This window comes from Acanthamoeba castellanii (genome assembly GCF_000313135.1).
Source record: "Acanthamoeba castellanii str. Neff unplaced genomic scaffold scf7180000084715, whole genome shotgun sequence".
In the NCBI taxonomy this organism is placed as follows: domain Eukaryota; phylum Discosea; order Longamoebia; family Acanthamoebidae; genus Acanthamoeba; species Acanthamoeba castellanii.
This window is the reverse complement of record NW_004457638.1, coordinates 266073-281598: the sequence shown is the minus strand read 5'-3', so window position 1 is coordinate 281598 and position 15526 is coordinate 266073. Positions and strand designations below refer to the sequence as shown.

The 15526-nt window shown below is 56.8% G+C and overlaps 7 protein-coding genes across 7 annotated transcripts in view; 5 read left to right on the top strand and 2 right to left on the bottom strand.

The window, feature by feature from the left end:
• ACA1_150060 (twinarginine translocation pathway signal, putative) overlaps nt 1-2057 on the top strand; it is a gene marked incomplete at both ends in the record, with an annotated part of 2193 nt that extends 136 nt beyond the window's left edge. Inside the window, 10 exons of the mRNA XM_004351541.1 lie at nt 108-206; nt 285-360; nt 449-564; nt 659-747; nt 816-897; nt 998-1159; nt 1285-1343; nt 1418-1580; nt 1667-1794; nt 1902-2057. Of these exons, the coding sequence (XP_004351593.1) occupies nt 108-206; nt 285-360; nt 449-564; nt 659-747; nt 816-897; nt 998-1159; nt 1285-1343; nt 1418-1580; nt 1667-1794; nt 1902-2057 (1130 nt within the window). The remainder of the gene's footprint in view (nt 1-107; nt 207-284; nt 361-448; nt 565-658; nt 748-815; nt 898-997; nt 1160-1284; nt 1344-1417; nt 1581-1666; nt 1795-1901) is intronic.
• Nucleotides 2058-2170: 113 nt separating this feature from the next.
• Nucleotides 2171-4412, bottom strand: ACA1_150050 (tRNA methyl transferase; the record flags this gene model as incomplete). The annotated part of the gene is made up of 10 exons (XM_004351540.1): nt 2171-2295; nt 2411-2555; nt 2634-2769; nt 2845-2917; nt 3013-3176; nt 3322-3439; nt 3743-3908; nt 4023-4112; nt 4192-4237; nt 4303-4412. 10 exons carry the CDS (start codon nt 4410-4412, stop codon nt 2171-2173), a joined length of 1173 nt encoding a protein of 390 aa, XP_004351592.1.
• A 538-nt stretch (nt 4413-4950) lies between these two features.
• ACA1_150040 (zinc finger, C3HC4 type (RING finger) domain containing protein) lies at nt 4951-6518 on the bottom strand (the record flags this gene model as incomplete). The annotated part of the gene is given in 3 exon segments (XM_004351539.1): nt 4951-4992; nt 5007-5765; nt 5901-6518. The coding sequence occupies 3 exon segments, from the start codon at nt 6516-6518 to the stop codon at nt 4951-4953; spliced, it is 1419 nt and encodes a 472-aa protein (XP_004351591.1).
• A 457-nt stretch (nt 6519-6975) lies between these two features.
• Nucleotides 6976-7582, top strand: ACA1_150030 (uncharacterized protein; the record flags this gene model as incomplete). The annotated part of the gene is made up of 3 exons (XM_004351538.1): nt 6976-7234; nt 7333-7435; nt 7522-7582. The coding sequence occupies 3 exons, from the start codon at nt 6976-6978 to the stop codon at nt 7580-7582; spliced, it is 423 nt and encodes a 140-aa protein (XP_004351590.1).
• A 401-nt stretch (nt 7583-7983) lies between these two features.
• ACA1_150020 (uncharacterized protein) lies at nt 7984-8510 on the top strand (the record flags this gene model as incomplete). The annotated part of the gene is made up of 2 exons (XM_004351537.1): nt 7984-8255; nt 8348-8510. The coding sequence occupies 2 exons, from the start codon at nt 7984-7986 to the stop codon at nt 8508-8510; spliced, it is 435 nt and encodes a 144-aa protein (XP_004351589.1).
• A 619-nt stretch (nt 8511-9129) lies between these two features.
• ACA1_150010 (Nup85 Nucleoporin, putative) lies at nt 9130-12906 on the top strand (the record flags this gene model as incomplete). The annotated part of the gene is made up of 18 exons (XM_004351536.1): nt 9130-9279; nt 9396-9488; nt 9595-9678; nt 9769-9880; nt 9986-10144; nt 10281-10340; nt 10439-10490; nt 10576-10794; nt 10882-11049; nt 11180-11371; nt 11478-11553; nt 11628-11732; nt 11883-11948; nt 12030-12104; nt 12167-12334; nt 12433-12529; nt 12656-12740; nt 12822-12906. The coding sequence occupies 18 exons, from the start codon at nt 9130-9132 to the stop codon at nt 12904-12906; spliced, it is 2046 nt and encodes a 681-aa protein (XP_004351588.1).
• Nucleotides 12907-13176: 270 nt separating this feature from the next.
• The window catches only part of ACA1_150000 (uncharacterized protein), a gene marked incomplete at both ends in the record, with an annotated part of 3521 nt that continues 1171 nt past the window's right edge, over nt 13177-15526 (top strand). The window contains 12 exons of the mRNA XM_004351535.1: nt 13177-13239; nt 13356-13455; nt 13546-13583; nt 13655-13744; nt 13842-13981; nt 14063-14173; nt 14284-14444; nt 14553-14671; nt 14766-14852; nt 14885-14968; nt 15066-15116; nt 15326-15372. Coding sequence (XP_004351587.1) covers nt 13177-13239; nt 13356-13455; nt 13546-13583; nt 13655-13744; nt 13842-13981; nt 14063-14173; nt 14284-14444; nt 14553-14671; nt 14766-14852; nt 14885-14968; nt 15066-15116; nt 15326-15372 — 1091 coding nt within the window. The remainder of the gene's footprint in view (nt 13240-13355; nt 13456-13545; nt 13584-13654; nt 13745-13841; nt 13982-14062; nt 14174-14283; nt 14445-14552; nt 14672-14765; nt 14853-14884; nt 14969-15065; nt 15117-15325; nt 15373-15526) is intronic.

The following is a 15526-nucleotide window of genomic DNA, read 5'->3' as shown; positions in this document are numbered from 1 at the left end:
GTGTCGTGTCGTGTGTCGTTCGTGTGTCGTGTGTCGTGTGTCGTGTGTCGTGTCGTGTGTCGCGTGTGCTCACGAGCAGGTCGGGTGTGTTGTTGGTGTGCGCGCAGGAGACATTCCGGCGATGTGGCTGCGCGACTCGGCAGCGCAGGTGAACCATTACATCCCGTTGGCCGCCCACGACCTCCACCTCCAGGTCCTCATCGAAGGTGCGTTGCGTGTGCGCGGTCCACTTCTTGCTTCCGTTTCTCCAGCCATTCTCACTGTGTTGGGCGAATGGTGAGCAGGCCTGATCAAGCGGCAAGCCAATCGGATCCTGCTGGACCCCTACGCCAACGCCTTTCGCGACCAACTCTTTCACGAGTACGCCCATTCTCACGAGCTCGTCACCTGCTGCTATGCAGAAAAAAAAGGTGCTAAGCTGCCGCCACTTCCGCCGCAATCATGACAGTCTGTCGGCCAACGACCGGCGGGTGGGCAAGACGGAGGAGATCTGGGAGCGGAAGTACGAGGTCGACTCGCTGTGCTACTTCCTCTCCCTCTCCTTCAAGTACTGGAACGCCACCGGTTCGCGCGCTTTCCCACTTCTGCACTCTTTTCCATTTGTTTTGTATTTTGCTTGCGTTGGACTGGAAGGAGGGTGATGACGACGGTGGTGCAGGGAGCACGACGATGTTCGACGACGAGTGGCTGCGCGCGGCCGAGCTGGTGGTGCGCACGTGGAAGCTGGAGCAGAACCACGACCCCGACGTACTCCCACCACCGTAGCCCAGTCCTTGATGTTCTCCTGAGGCTCTTCTCATATAAGAGCGAGACAGACATCGCCGTACAAGTACCACAGCGAGATGGCGAAGCGCGGAGTCGGCGCGGACGCGGCCTACACCGGCATGACCTGGAGCGGTTCGTTTTCGTGTGTCGTTGTGCATGTCGTGTGTGCGCGCGTGTGTGTCGTGTGCGGTGATGATGACGACTTCGGTTTTGGGGCAACGTTGGTCATTAGGGTTCAGGCCGTCGGACGACGCGTGCAAGTATCCGTTCCTGGTGCCGTCCAACATGTTCGCCGTGGTCACGCTGGGCTACCTGGCTGAGATCGCCGAGCGGGTCTACGCCAACGGGGCGCTGCGGGCCGAGGCCTTGGCCCTGCGCCAGCAGATCGACGACGGTACTGACTCATCTACATATGTCGTACATTTCTTGCATATCTCGCATTCAAAGCGTTGCAGTGGAACCGTTGCAGTGGAACTGTTTGAATTTCTATTGGACTCTCACCAATCATGTTCGCGTCAGGCATCCACATGCACGCGGTAGTGAACCACGATGTATACGGCAAGATCTACGCCTATGAGGTGCGTTGGTTGTGGTTTGGTTTGGTGTCGTGTGGTGTCCGGCTCAACGAGTTGTTTTGTGGATTGGACCGCAGACGAACGGCTTGGGTCGGCACAACCTGATGGACGACGCCAACGTGCCGTCGCTGCTGTCGATGCCCTACCTGGGCTACCGCTCGCCGCACGACCCCGACGGCGCGATCGCCAACAACACGCGCCGGTTCGTGCTCTCCGAAGGCAACCGCTACTTCTACACCGGTAATGACCACCCTACTCTTCAAGGCTTTTGAATAAGTCATATGTGTGCGTGTGCGGATGGTGCATGTGCGTGTGCGTGTGCGTAGGTAAATTCGCCAGGGGGGTGGGCAGCCCGCACACGAAGCGCGGGTATGTGTGGCACATTGCTCTCTCCATGCAGGCGCTGACCTCAATCGACCCCCGCGAGATCCGGGACCTCATCGCCACTTGCGAGGTGCGCTCCCGCTACTTCTTCGGCGCCACAAAGGCTGCAGGATTCGTGCTCACCACGTCCGTCCGATGTGTGTCGTGCGGGTCGGTCTTGATGTGTGTCCTACATAGAACACGGACGCATCGACCGGGCTGATGCACGAGTCCTTCGACCCCGATTTTCCAGACAACTTCTCACGGCCGCACTTTGCGTGGGCCAACTCGCTGTTCGCCGAGCTGGTGCGCGACAAGCTGTCACTCCTTCTCACGCCCACCACCGACAAATAGAGAATATCAACCACATATGTCGTATGAACATACTGGCATGTTTAGCAAGTATGCGGGCCAGCATAGAACTATCTTTGTCGCATCGCAATTGGTAGAACACACAGATGGCCTGGCTAGATTGTCCAGTGGGCGGGGACAGGTTTGTGCTGGTCCCAGTAGGAGGGTCCGGCCTTTTGTATGAGCCCACCTCCCAAGCACAGCTGGCCTTGGTAGAACGCCACCACCTGATGCGGCGCCACTCCCCTATATAATAATTAAGAAGAAGAATCATCATCATTTGCATTACAGCATTCACACGTCAGTGAAGTGGCCTACGTGGTGGGACTTGAGAAGCGGTTGGGTCTGCAGTGTACCAGTGCGGTCGATCGAGAACTGAACGCGGTATTGTCCAGCGGCGTCAGTCGCCTCGCCATTGGCGGGCTGGAGCGGCTCGACTTGGCACGGGGCCGGCGCCCGCAGGTGGCCTACCTGGTACTCGCAGGCCAGCGCCTCGCCCGCCTAGCGCGACCGTCAATCAGCTTTCAACGAAAGATATACCACTCTGTGTGTCGTGTGTGTCGTGTGTCGTGCGTGTACCCGCAGGGCTTGGGGCGTGCCCGAGATCCAATGGACGTCGGAAGCGTAGAGTGAGTCAGTGAGGAGCGCGGGGTGGTCGGCGCCCTCCGCCACAGTCACCGAATTATTCTCCACGCTCTTATCTACCACATACAGCCTTGTCGTGTCGTGGTCAGTGAACGCGTCGTGGTCAGTGAACGCGTTTGGGCTGGAAAACGATTAGAGGCCGTACTTGTTGGCGTCTAATCGTCCCGGAATGCGGGCGCGCTGGCCAATCGTGTACTTAGTCATGCCCTCGTGCTTGCCTGCACACAACAAACCCACAAAGGCGCCGATCGGCATTGGTGTCTGTGTGTGTGTGTGTTGTGTGTGTGTTGTGTGTGTGTGCGCGCGCGCATACCCAGCACTGTCCCATCGAGGGAGTGGAAGAAGCCGGCGGTGGGCGGAATGTACTTGTCGACGAAACGCGAAAAGTTCCGCTTGCCGATGAAGCAGATGCCCGCCGAGCTCTTCTTCTCCGTGAGCCAGCCCCAGCCCGCCTCCTTGGCCATCTCTTTCACTTCACTACTCTCTCGAAAACGCCATCACCACACGCGCGTCAAACAAAAACGCACAAAAGCAAACGACACACGCACGGCACGACACGACACACGCGACGCGACATGACACGACACGACCCACGAAATGACACGACACACATGGTACGAACGTCTTGGTCAAGTGCCCGACGGGGAATAAGGTTCGCTTGAGCGCGTCTCCAGTTGTGTTGCTCAGGAAGTAGCTCTGGTCTTTCGTGGCATCCGCTCCCCGCATCAGATACAGCCTGCCTGCCATCCCGTACCAACGCACACGCACACGCACACGCACACGCACACGCACACGCCACACGCACACGCACACGCACACGCACACGATGTCGCCATCAGCAGAGCGGTGAGGGCGAGGGAACGAAGAATGTAGGGCGAGGCCGGACCATCGTGTTGCTGCCATATGCGCGCGTAGTGACCTGGTCGTACGTGGCAAACAAATAATAAATCAAATAATCAACAACAAATCAAATCCAATAAATATAAGAGAGTAAGAAATAATAAAAAGAAAAAAAAAGAATGATAATATTATGGATTGTGCACCGGTGGCGATGTAGTCGGCCTGGAATCGTGACTGGCAGAGGTGCAGGAAGCGCTTGAACTTGATCTCGCGGTTGCACATCACGTCCGGGTTGGGCGTGTGCCCAGCCTCGTAGGCCGCCATCGACGGAGTGAACACGTCGCTCCAGTACTCCCTGATGAACTCGACCTTGGGTTGGGTTTGTCCAACGGTGCGCGTGAGTCGCGCGCACGCAAGAAACGCGCACGCACCACCGCACACGGCACACACAACACGGCACACGGCAAGACACGAATGTTGCACCTTGTGCAGTGGAATCTGCAGCTGCGTGCAGATCTTCTTCGCATCGGCAAAGTCCTCGTCTGCTCGACACCGCCCGTGTTCATCTTCCTCCTGCGCGCCGCAAAACACCGTGTGTGTCGTGTGTCGTGTGTCGTGTGTCGTGTGTGCGTGCGTGTGCGTGCGTGCGCACCTGTGGATCCCAGTTGAGCATGTAGGCTCCCCGCACGTCGAACCCTCTGGGGACCCACAAACATCAGCCAACAATGATCCAATGGCTGCATCCCCCCCCCGCAGGACGCACCTTCGCTTGAGGAGGAGGGCGGTGACAGACGAGTCCACGCCGCCCGACATGCCGACCACCACCCGCACCTGCCCCGGCGCCCGACTGCTCAGCGCCTCGTCGGCCGCCATCGCCTCCACGTCCCGCACCACCCCACCAGCGGCCTCGGAGCTCAGCCCTCTTCGTACATCTGCGTAGCGGCAGCTCATCATCTGCCCTGGGCAGCGTGAGGGCAGCAGGGCCATGCGCAGGCGTGGCGCCACCCTCCGCATCGTTGATCAATTAATCAAAAGATGGATAATAATTATTATAAATCAACAATGGATATTTATGGTGCTGACGTCAGCAAATGTAGGGTACAAAGATCAACAGTGACATGTTGTTGGAAGGTCTGGGAAGTGCGAGCGTGGTGCCAAACCACCTCGCCTTGCCCGAGCACCACGAAACAACGTTCTTCAGCTGAGGACCTCCTCGTTCAACCAACTATCGTCGGTCGTTGATGTCGATGTAGTGGACGAGGAGGATGTCGAGGAAGAGCCACTCCTCCGCCTGCCAGTCCTCCCGCCACGCCCACCAGCAGCTGTTCTCCTTCTTCTCGTGGGCGTAGTCCTAGTGGTGGTCGTTGTGGTGGTCGTCGTTGTGGTCGTGGCCTGCTCCTCCTCTTCATCTTCACCGATGTCCACCACCAGGCGTCTCCTCGTCCGCCTCCGTCTACTACTCGGCACCAACTCCTCCTCACCGTCTTGCTCCTCCTCCTCACCTTCATCGGCAAAGTCGAGTCTCCTGCGCCGACCGCGTCGTCGTTGGCTCGCCGGCCGCTCGATTACTCCCTCGCCATCGCCAACCGCGTCAGCGTCGTTGTCGGCCGGGCCGCCCAGGCCCGTGAGATCGATGATCGACACGCGCGGCCGTCTGCGCGCGGCGTCCGTGGTCGATGGGCTGGTCAGCGCGGTGGTCATGGCGGCGCGTGTGGTCGACCGCGTGCGACGGGTCGCGACCGATTCCTGCGGCGGCTGGTGGTCGGGGCCTTGGTCGAGCAGCGAGAGCCGCGTGGCCTCCTCGATCTGGCGTTGGAAGTCGTCGTCGTCGCCATCGCCATTGGTGTCGTGGTCTTCGATGGGGCTGAGCAGGGAGTCGTCGTTGTGGTCATCGTCTTCTTCGTACGCACCACCATCATCATCATCGGAGATGACGACCTCCTCGAGGTCGATCTGGATGGCGTTGAACCGACCGCGCGCTGCCAGCACGCGCTCAAAGATGAGGCCCGGCCGGAAGTCCTGGCCCCACCACTCGTCGTCGCTCGCGATGAAGCCGGCGTCTTCGTCCGCCTGGTCTTCATCACCCTCCTCCTCCTGACCTTCCAGGAACTCGCGGTAGTAGAACTCCTCATCTGATTCGGTGAAGCGGTAGTCGCGCTTGCGCACGCGGACCTTCTCGGGAGCTCTCTTCCTCAATGTCGCGGCGCGCTTGCTTCTGCTCGGCGTCTGCGGGCCACCCAACTGTTGCCAAAAAAGTTTGTTATTAAATATTAATTATTCAAAAAAAAAACAGAAACATGAATTACACCAAATAAAAATTGCTACAAATGGAAAAGAAACAAAAAGAAATGGAGAAGGTACGGCGGTCTTGGTGATGGAGTTGAAGCGGCGCTTGCAGAGGGGGCACACGTTGGCCTTCTCGGCCCAGGTGGAGATGCACTCGAAGCAGAAAGGGTGCTCGCACGAGTTGAGGCGCCCCTGCACCGTGATGGCGTCGAAGCAGATCGAACAGTCCGGCGCTGCCGCTGCCGCGGGCTCGGCAGATGACGTGTCGCCAGTTGTCGATGACGTGGCCGCCTTCTCCACCTCCTCGCCCTCCTCCTTCTCTTTTCCCTTGCCCTCTTCTTCTTCTTCGGCCTTGTCCTGCCTTGTCCGCTTGCTGCTCCTTCTTCTTCTCGTGGCAGCCTGTGGTCTGTCCTCCCTGTCAGCTTCATAGTCGCTGCCATCGTCGTCTTCAATCCGCCTCTTCCTCACCACCACTCGGCCTCTACTACTACTCGTGGTCCGCCGGCGGCGAGCGCTGAGTGGCTGCTGTCGTTGGCGGGACCGAGTCGCTCTGGCCGGCGCTGGTGACGTGGCGGCCGCCGCTGCCACGGTGCTGTCATTGTCGCCAGTGGTGGGTGTGCGTGCCGCCAGCCGGCTGCTGCGACGGACTGCAGTTGCCGTGCTGGTCGATCGTGTGGTGGTGCCGCGGGACATGTTTTTGGGGCTTTTCTTTTCTCTTTTCGATTGACCGGTCTTGGCTAGCTTGGCGCTGGGAGGCGCGTCTGCTCGGCTCTTGGTGAAGAAGAAAAAGAGGCCTACCCAACTTCGTCAGCAAACACCACAAGCTCCCGCCTTTTTCGCTTTTTCAAAGCGAAATTTCAGCTTAATCCGGGAAAGCACAGGGCCGGCGAATCATGTTGCCTTATTGAAAAGCACAACATGATTTGCGAATCAAAATTCAAACATTCCGAGAAATGGAATGTTGACTTGGTTTGACCGGACGTCATTGGTTCTGACGAAATGTTCCGAATTTGTGTTGCTCGAAAGCTGCAAGAGAACTGCAGGATCATCGTGCAGCTTTTCTGTACGTCATAATGCTGGCATCTAAGGAATGATTCCTTATTTTGCTTTTTTTCTTTTATTCTAAGATCATCAAAATCCAGCCAGCAAGATGAATATGGTGAAGAAGGGAGTGGTGGCCACGCCGATTGGCGAGGCGGGCCAGGGCTTCTCGACCGCGCAGAAGGTGCTGCGGATGTCCGGCGCCCTGCGCCAGAACTGGCGGGGCGTCCACCCCCTGCAGCCGGAACGTCAAATGCAGCCGTCGCGGGCGAGATTGCTTCTGCGCCAGCGCACCAACTTCCGCATCTGGAAGACCTGGGCCGGCAAGACCAAGCAGCTTGCCCTCTCACCCCGAATCTACGGCTCCGGTACTTTAATCTCCTCTCTCTTCCCCCCCCTGCTTTCCTTGAATCTCGCACATTTTAATGACAATTTAAATCACTTCAAATCATCGTACGATCTCCAGTCACCACGGTGATAGTGCCGACCTGGACTCATACCGCGCACCCGGTGGATGAAAGCTATGGCCACGATGCCAGCAACGAAACGTTCTACCCCTACAAGAGCACGTACGTTCTCTTCCACGTCGCTCATGTTGCCCCAATTTTTCACCGTGTCGCTTTATGCTGTACTCACAACACACATACACACACAGCGTCAAGGGAACGCGGCACCGGGACGAGAAGACCGTGCTGGGCATCATCAACGATCAATGAACAAACCACACATCCTACTGGCGGCTGTGTAACGCAAGCAAACGTAAGTAAAGGAGTTCTACAGGCTTATTGTGGCGTGTGCTCTTCGTGTATGCTGCGGTCTGTTTGTGTTGCATGTTGTGGTGTTCGTTGGACTTTGCTCGAGCGAGCCGCGCATGTCGTGTTCGGTTCCGTTCTCCGGCTGTCATTAGTTCTTCGCCTTGGAGCTGAACTGGTTCTGGTGAGATTTCGGTTGGGGTCAGCCAAGGCCTCGACGACAAGCTTGGTGCCCCCCCCCCCGCACAACATCCACCTTGACGCCAACCTATAAAACCTTGACCAGGTGTGTTGCTTACAACCATTTTTATGGACTAGCTGGTAACAACAACAACAACAGCAGCAACACTACACAAGCAGCAGTTATGAGCAAGAAGCAAGGAAAGGTGTTGAGGCCTGCCTCGTTCGAGAACCCTCTCCACCGAAGCGACCAGGGCAAAGGTGTGAAGCCGATCCACCCGAGCACGACCGACCCCAAGTACACACCGCCGTCGTTCCAAGCGGCGGGCAAGGGGGAGGACGCGGACCTCCTGCAGACAGAAGAAGACGAGGCCTTGCGAGACCAGTCCTATGCCATCGGCGCCCTCCCCGACGACATCGAGTCCAGAGAGCTCGGCCAAATGCATGGCGACGTAAGGTTCGTACTCCACCAACACGCGTTCATCTTGGGGTTCCTCTACTTGCGCGAGACTTGTTTTGGTCTGATGCGCTGGTGTTGATGTTCTGCAGACACTTCAAGAAGCAGCTCAGCGGTGGAGTGCTGGAGGAGTTGAGAGAGACGCCTCAGCCACGACATGACTCGGGTTCGCTGGTGGACAAGGAAGACAAGGCACTCCTACACGACCGCATCTTGGCCCAAGATCCTGCTGATGGCCTTCCCTACAACGAGTGAGCCTCTACTTGAAGAAAATCTATTTTCCACTTCGTTTTCTCTCTGCCTCATTGTTATTTCCCGCTCTTTTTGATCGCAGCTGGACTTCATCGTTCGAGCGGCTGCAATTGCATTTGCATTCATTTCCCGAGATTCGGAGCCGTTGATTCTGAGCGCCATGTTCCCATTCGGATCGGGATTCGGAGGAGGGCCTAGCGATTCGGGAGCCGGTTCGGGCAGCGGCAGCCATGCGTTTTCATTTGGAAGCAGCGCTACCCCCGCCTCCACATCCTCCACACCTCCTCCTTCCACTTCCCTCTTTGGCGCTGGGTCGAGCGCTCTCGGCGGCACCTCTCTCTTCAGCCTCTCCGCCTCTGGATCTGCGTCATCTGCATTCAGTTTCCCATCTGCCAGCGTTGATCAACCATCCACATCATCCTTCGCCTCGAGCGGCTTTGGCGCGTTCGGCGCTTCCACCACCCCGAGCTCGGGAGCTGCAGCCACCACCTCGGGCTTCGGCGGCTTTGGCGTACCGGCCACCAGCGCCTTCACCGCTGCTGCCGGTGGTGCGCCCTTCGGTGCACCCGCGCCGGCGCCGCGCCGACCTTTTGGAGCACCAGCCGAGGAGCAGAACGGCAGCATGGATCATGGAGAAGACGATGAAGACCAAGACGCACAGGAGCTCAATGCCATGATGGCGCAGGGGCGGAAGCGGCTCGGGTTCTGCTGGGGTCGGCACGGCAACGAGTTCCTCCTCTGGAAGACGCAGCCGAGGAACGAACGCGAGCTGGTACCGCGCTACCAGACTCGTGTATGTCGCGTGTGTCGCGTGTGTCGCGTGTGGCATGTGTGTCGTTTGTGTCGCGTGTGCGGCTTTCTCACGCTCGCTGCCTGCGATGGTCGCAGAAGCAGAAGCAGAAGCAGCCGCAGCCAGAGGCTCTCGGTCTCGACTCGGTATGGACCGGTAACTTGGAGGCTCCGTTGGCCGAGACCCACAAGGTACTGTTTAGGCCTTCGTAGTTGACTACTCCTATCAGACTCTGATGTCAGCTCATCACTACCACGTCGACGATTCGCTCGACCCTTTCGGGGTGTCGCACCACAGTTGTTCAGCGAGGCGCACACGGTCTTCTTGGAGCTCCAGAAGTTTGCTGTCGAGTTCAGCAACAAGCCCGAACTCATGCGCGAGGTGACGTGCAAGCTCTCACCTCACCTCTTTTCCTTCGTCCGCCATCTCACGCGCGCTCCTTTCTCCTTCGCTTTTTTCGCGAACGACCAGGCGACGAAGAAGAGCAGCAAGAACTACCGGGTTGTCATCAATATCCTGATCAACAATCTGCAGCGGAAGCTGGAACGGCTCAACGGCAAGGTCGAGATGGACGACGAGAGCGGTACGCGTCGGCTTGCAGCGAACCTCCACAGATGGTTACTCTGTTTGCTAATTTCCTTCCTTTCCTTCTTTTTCCTCTTCTTCTTGCTGGCCGTCGCGCGCGCAGACAAATCGGCGGAGCAGCTGAGGGAGGAGCTAGGCTCGCAGCTGGCCTTGTGGAAGATTGCGGAGATCGTGTGGCACTTGTGCGACATCTTCTTCATCTCCTCGAAGCCCGAATCGGTCATCACGGAGCCCCTGGTCACCTGGCTGCAGCACTTTGATGGTACTTGCCACCCACCCGCTTCCCACTTCCCGCTTTTCGCTTTCGCTTTTCGCTTTCGGTCGCGTTCGCTAGATTGCTTACTTTTGTTGTTGTCGGGTTCTTTTTGCCGTGAACGAACAAACGAAACAAACAACAGTCAACATCAACGGCGAAACAAAGAGCAAGGAGGAGCTGGACTATCTCATCCGCGAAATAGGTACGTCTCTCCGCTGCAGGTGAGCGGCAGTATCGACACTGCCATTGGCGACCGGCCTAATCCTCCATTCCTCACATTGCTTCAATGTCCGCCGTCAGTCTCCTCGCCCGCCCCGGATCAGCACGACAGCTACTGGCCCGTCTTCTACAAGTACGTACACTGCAATCGGCAGACCCCGGATTGATTAGCTAAACTGCCTCTTCGCTTCGCTTTGCTTTGGTCTGGTCCGTACCAGACTGGTCCTGCGAGGCCAGATTCTGAAGGCGCTGGAGCTGCTCTACGCCCACTCGGAGAGACGCACGCAGACACAGACGAAGCGACGTGTGGCCAAGTCCACCAAGAACAACATCTGGCTCAAGACCGAGGTGCTGCTCAAGCACACGCCCGTGCTCCGCGAGGGCGAGTCCCTCATGCAGTTCGAAGCCGACTGGGACCAGTGGCGCGCCGACTGCCGGTACGGCGTGCGACGTATATGGACTCTGTGGCCTGAGACTCACGTGTGTCGTGTGCGTCGTGTGTGTCGTGTGTCCGATCTCTATAGCTCNCTGCAGGCCCAGGCGGAGTCCAAGGGCGACGACGACCTGCTGGCCCTCTTTACGCTGCTCAGCGGAGACGAGGGAGCCCTGCGAGATCTCAGCAGCAACTGGCAGGAGTTCCTCGTGGCCAGGCTGCTCTACGCCGAGCCCACGACCAAGAACGTTGAGTTCAGGTCCGTAACAACCGGAGAGAGCTACCAGAACACGCACCACCGCACACGCACCACCGCACACAGTGTCATTCTTCTCCAGAGAACTGATCGTGCTGATGATGATCACTCATCATCCCCCCCCTCTCTACAGATACCTCACCGAGCAGGCCACCCGACACTTCAGCCCGGCGAAGGACTCCTTCGACCAGATCCTGCTCCACGTGATGAACTTTGAGCCGTACGAGGCCGTCAAGGAGAGTTGGGAGCTCCTGCGCTGGTGGTTCGCCGCTCACCTGACGGACCTGCTCGCCCACGCCGGCCTCATCGAAGACGTCCAACTCGAGTACATGTCCCTCTTTTCTTTTGGCGAGCTCGTTTTCCTCGTTTTTCTTCAGGTTTCCTTCTTGGAGCTCACCATTCCTAAATGATTCTCATTGGCTGGCTCGTAGCGAGGGGGGTAACATGCGAGAATACTTCCTCGTGGGCTTTGTGCGAGACGAGCTCCTAGCATCGAACAAGACTCAGGTATTATTAAGGCATCGCTATGTACTTTGATTATCATTTTTCTGATGTGATGTATGTTCATACTGGCTTTGCAGAGCATGTGGCGCCTGGGGGTGAACTACCTGTCGTTCTGCCCCAGCTTTGGCACGGCCTACATGAAACACCTGCTCGAACAGATCCCGCTCGAGTCCGAAAAGCAGGTTCGTGTTCCACCTCATCTCGCCACAGATCCCCACTTTCCACCGCACGACACGACACACACGGCACACGTCGCAGAATGTATGTGGCCGAAGCGCGTGGAGAGTAATTTGGTGATTTGTGACACACTCCTCACTCTTCTCCGGCTCCAGGCGTACAAGGCGCTTGCCGTGTGCGGGCAGCACAACCTGGTCGACCAAGCCAAGCTCCTCTACATGGTACTTCCCCGTTGGCTTAGTCTCTCATGATGGCCTCCATCAGAACATTAAACCCGTGTTTCACTTTCTGGATGGCGATAGATCATGGGCATGCAGAAGTACCGGGAAAGGAGATACGGAGCTTCGATCCAGTGGTTCTTGCGAGCTGCTCACCACGTACGTCGCCTTGATCGTGTTCGTGTTGTGTGTTGCGTGCGGCGTCTGACTCTCCATCTCAGAGCCGATTGTCGCAAGTGGCGAACAAGCTGGTGGACGATTACTACCAGGGCAAGAGCATCAACGCCGATGAGGTCACGGCGGTGGTCGAGCAGTTGGACAAGGATTTCATCTTCTCCGAGCGGTTGGTGTTCTTGAGCAAGGTCAGAGATCTCAACATCTTCAAAGAGGTACCACACTTTCTCCCTTGTCGCATTCACCACCACAAACGCACCACCGCGCGCGCACAAACATGGGACTCATCCAAATACCTCGTATGCCTCTGCAGCAAAAGAACTGGCGTGCGGTTGCGGAATTGACTGTGGAGGTGATCTCCAAAAAACCTGGCTCCTCGCCGCTACTGGATCCGACTCCTTCGCGAAGTCGTTCCACTGCTCGAAGGTACTCCCTCTCCCTCCCTCCCTCTCTCTCTCTCTCACACCACTTCTCTCTTCTCTCGCTCTCGCATGAGTACCCTCGTCTGAGTATTCTTCTCATCTCATCTTCGCCAGCCACGCCTGTTCTGTTTGACTTCTATCAAACCGAGTTGCTCATGGCCTCGCTGGAGGATATCACCTCGGCCCACTACAGCAAAGGGTGCGTGTGTGTCGTGTTCTTCTTCGCGTCCTCTCGCCCACATGCTCACATTATCTCGCATGTTGTGTGTGCCCCGGGCAGGTACACGAAGAACATCTCCGACGACGAACTGGTCGCCATCCGACTGGCCCTCGCCAGGAACCGAGCCCGAGCGATTTGCCTCTGAGACTTGATATCAACTGTCGCGCACGTGACCTCCCCCCAAGGACTGCACAGCACAGTATAAAAATTGTCTTTTGGATGTGAGCGTTAATGGGGCGGGCCACCAATCACCAACAGTTGCTCTACAACAGTTGCGCGGTCAGTGTTGGGTTGCCGTCCCAATCGGACTGCCCCGGTCGTTGTCGCTTCTCCTTTTGCTCTTTCACGTCAACCCACACACACAACTTCATTCTGCTTTCGCACCTTCTTTCGTTGCGCCATCTTCAACACCAGAATGCTGCGCAGCAGTCTGTTCGCACTCGCGCTGGCCTGCATCATCTCCTTCCACGTCCAAGCGGTACCACCTTTAGAAATGTTTGGCTTTCTTTATTTCGATTATTGAACAGACCAGTGCTACTCGACAAGGTGGTTCCTGTACTTCGTCTTCTGCTTCACCTTCTCAACATCACGCAGGCCACTTGGGTGGTGGATGAAGGCGGGAAGGGCAACTTCACCTCCCTCAGCGGAGTCACGTCGGCCAAGGTCAAGCCCGGAGATATCCTACGCATGCGCGGTTCGTCCGGGTTCCTCCTTGCTTACCGCGTGGACCCAATCACTACTACTACTACTACATGTCCATTCACCAAGTTTGTGTGGTCAACAGGCACGTTCACCAAGGCCCAGGTCCTACAGAGTATCAACGTATGTTTAACTCCGCATAGATGTAACATCACACTGACAAGAGTACGTTTTTTTTTCTCACGCTTGTGCAGGGAACGAAGGCGCAGCCAATCACGATCACTAGCTACCCCGGCACCACTGCTGTCATCGATGGCGCCACGGTGCCGCTGAGCGGCGGCCAAGTACATCCTCTACATCCTCTACATCCCTACATATGCACATTTTATATGTAATGTCGCTATCAAGGCTCACGCAGGTGTAACAAATTCGTCTACGCAGGGTCTGCTCAAGCTCAGTGCCAGCAACCACATCGTGGTGGAGAACCTGCTCGTGCGCAACTCGAACAAGTCCGGGATCGTGTTCGACTACAGCAACAACGTGCTCGTACGGAACACGGTGGTGCACAACACCTGGGTCAGGTATTTTGAGTGTGCTGTGTGGTAGTTTGTTTATGCCGCCAGCCAATGGATGTTACATTGTATAAAAATTCTCTCCTCCAGAGCCATCGGCGGCTGCGGCGCAGATGTGGTGATCCACAACAACACGGTTTACAATGCTGTGATGCAGAATTACAACGCCTCGTCCACCACCGGCTGGGGCCAGGCCATGTCGTACGCGCACTCGCCCCTCATGTTCAACATTTTCAGTCGATCCAAGTCGTGTTGTTATTGCAAACACATTCTTTTCTTATGATTGCTGATTGGTGGTGGCCTACACGCAGTGTGGACAACTGCTTCATGCCCGACGACTCGACGAGCCGCAACTGGACCTTCCAGCACAACACCGTCTACAACAGCTGGGGCGAGGGCATCGACTGCATTCAGGTGATTGGGTGCACAGTGCGACAGAACGTTGTCTACAACACCTTTTCGGTGAACATATGTACGTACATATATTTCCAACATATATGTTGGAAAGATATATGTTCACGCAGCTCACGTGGCGTATATCAAAGTGCTCACCGTATGCTACTTCTGTGATGGGCGGCAGACATCGACAATGCGCGCGATGTGCTGGTGGACAGCAACTGGGTGTATTCGTCCAACTCCTTCTACTACCGGCGCGGTAAGCCCGCCACGGGCGTGCTCGTGGGGGCCGAGGAATGGCCGGTACGACCCGATCGCCTTCTGGATGAGCTCTGCGTGGGCCACCGCGTCAAACCGTTGAACAAAGGTTTTGCCTAAATTCTATTATACACTTTAGGTGGTGCCGCGTCCGACGTCCAACGTGACCATCCAAAACAATCTCCTCATCAACACCGACGGCATCGCCCAGTATCAGGAGGGAACGGTACGCACACATCGCTGGCGCTGATTGAAAAGACATATCTCTCAAATGCAATGAACCAGAACACGGTGTCTGGCGTGCGGATCTTCTACAACACCATTTGGAATCCCAGCACCAAGGTTCGTCCCGGAGTCATGTCCAAAACCTTTTATTTTGTCGCTCACCAATGACAAAACACACCGCCCCCAGCAAGCGCCGTTCTACTGGCCCGCGCAGCCCACCGTGTCCTCGGGAAACGTTCTCAAGAACAACATCTTTTGGGTCAAGGTGCGTGGCGTGGCATGATCATCACCTCACGTTCATTCCACACGATACGTATATCTCACTCCAATCAACTCTGCAACCTTCTGCTGGGTAGGACTCCTACGGCTGTGGCCTCGGTACGAAGGCTCCCCTTTTTTGGGTACATGTAGAAGGTGGTTGGGTACTGGTCTATTTCTCATCTCGACACTGAATTGTTGGTTACAGAGGAACAGCGTAGCGCGTGGCAGATCTCCAACAATGTCTGGGTCGGAGTACCCAGGTATGCCAAGCATCTCCCTTCTTGCTTTCTTCTCCTTCTTCTTCCCTTGTTGTTGATCTTCTTCTTCCACACTTGCAGCATGCCGACCGCCTGTGCTGACACGACGGGGCTGTCGTCGAAGGCCGTCGCCAACTCCTCCGCAATCCAGTTCGTG